We start from the raw sequence: 831 nt of genomic DNA on the forward strand, positions 1-831 counted from the left end.
GCGGCAGGAGCGGATGCCGGGCCGTTAGGAGCCTGTGCTGGGGTTGAGGTCAAAGCGGGTGCTGTGATCGGGGCAGCGGCGGCGACAGGGGATAGTTGAGCTGAGGGAATGGGGGGTAAAGTCTTAGACGGTTTGTGTGGGATGGGGATGTGCTGTGTTATGAGGCATGACACAGGATGGGACTTCATTAAGTCTGGCTGAAGCGCAGCAGGCACTTTGGGTAAGGCGCTAGGCATGGCGGATAACATCTCGTCTTCGATATCTTCATCAATGTCGTCTTCACCTTCTGTAGATACAAAGCCAAAACAAAAAGGGTCAGAAACTATTCATTGGATTGTTTCAAGTTGAAAACAAGATCAAAGTAAGAGTTTTTGTGGCTTTTACTCAATTTGCATTAGCTTTGAAGCCATTTAGTGTACTTTTAAAAATATTTAGAATAAATACAGTACGGTTTAAAAGTTTGGGGTTGGTAAGATTTTTTTAATGTTAATGTAAATGTACTTTTCCTTAAAAATACAGCAAAAACATTAATACTGTTGAATATTATTTTTTAATTTTTTTCCCCTGTATTTCTTTCTTTCATTTATTATTTTTAAATGAGAATATGCTGATTTGCTGCTCAAAAAACATTTCTTCTTTGTGTTGCTTAATATTTCTGTGGAAACCGTCATACAAAATGCTATGCCATTTATTTCAGCCCAAAGGAATTTTTAGGGTGTAGAAAGTTCAAAAGAGCTGCATTAATTTGAAATGGAAATCTTTTGTAACATCATAAACGCCTTTACTGTTACTTTTGATCAGTTTTATAGATTTCTGCTGAATAAAAGTATT

At 37.8% G+C, this 831-nt stretch overlaps 1 protein-coding gene across 1 annotated transcript in view; it reads right to left on the reverse strand.

Moving 5' to 3' along the window:
* Nucleotides 1-11: 11 nt before the first annotated feature.
* Nucleotides 12-831, reverse strand: part of LOC107580315 (max-binding protein MNT-like) — a gene marked incomplete at both ends in the record, with an annotated part of 1,379 nt that continues 559 nt past the window's right edge. The window contains one exon of the mRNA XM_016266037.1: nt 12-286. Within this exon, the coding sequence (XP_016121523.1) occupies nt 12-286 (275 nt within the window). The remainder of the gene's footprint in view (nt 287-831) is intronic.

This window comes from Sinocyclocheilus grahami, unplaced genomic scaffold (genome assembly GCF_001515645.1).
Source record: "Sinocyclocheilus grahami isolate Dianchi unplaced genomic scaffold, SAMN03320097.WGS_v1.1 scaffold30788.1, whole genome shotgun sequence".
Taxonomy (NCBI): Eukaryota; Metazoa; Chordata; class Actinopteri; order Cypriniformes; family Cyprinidae; genus Sinocyclocheilus; species Sinocyclocheilus grahami.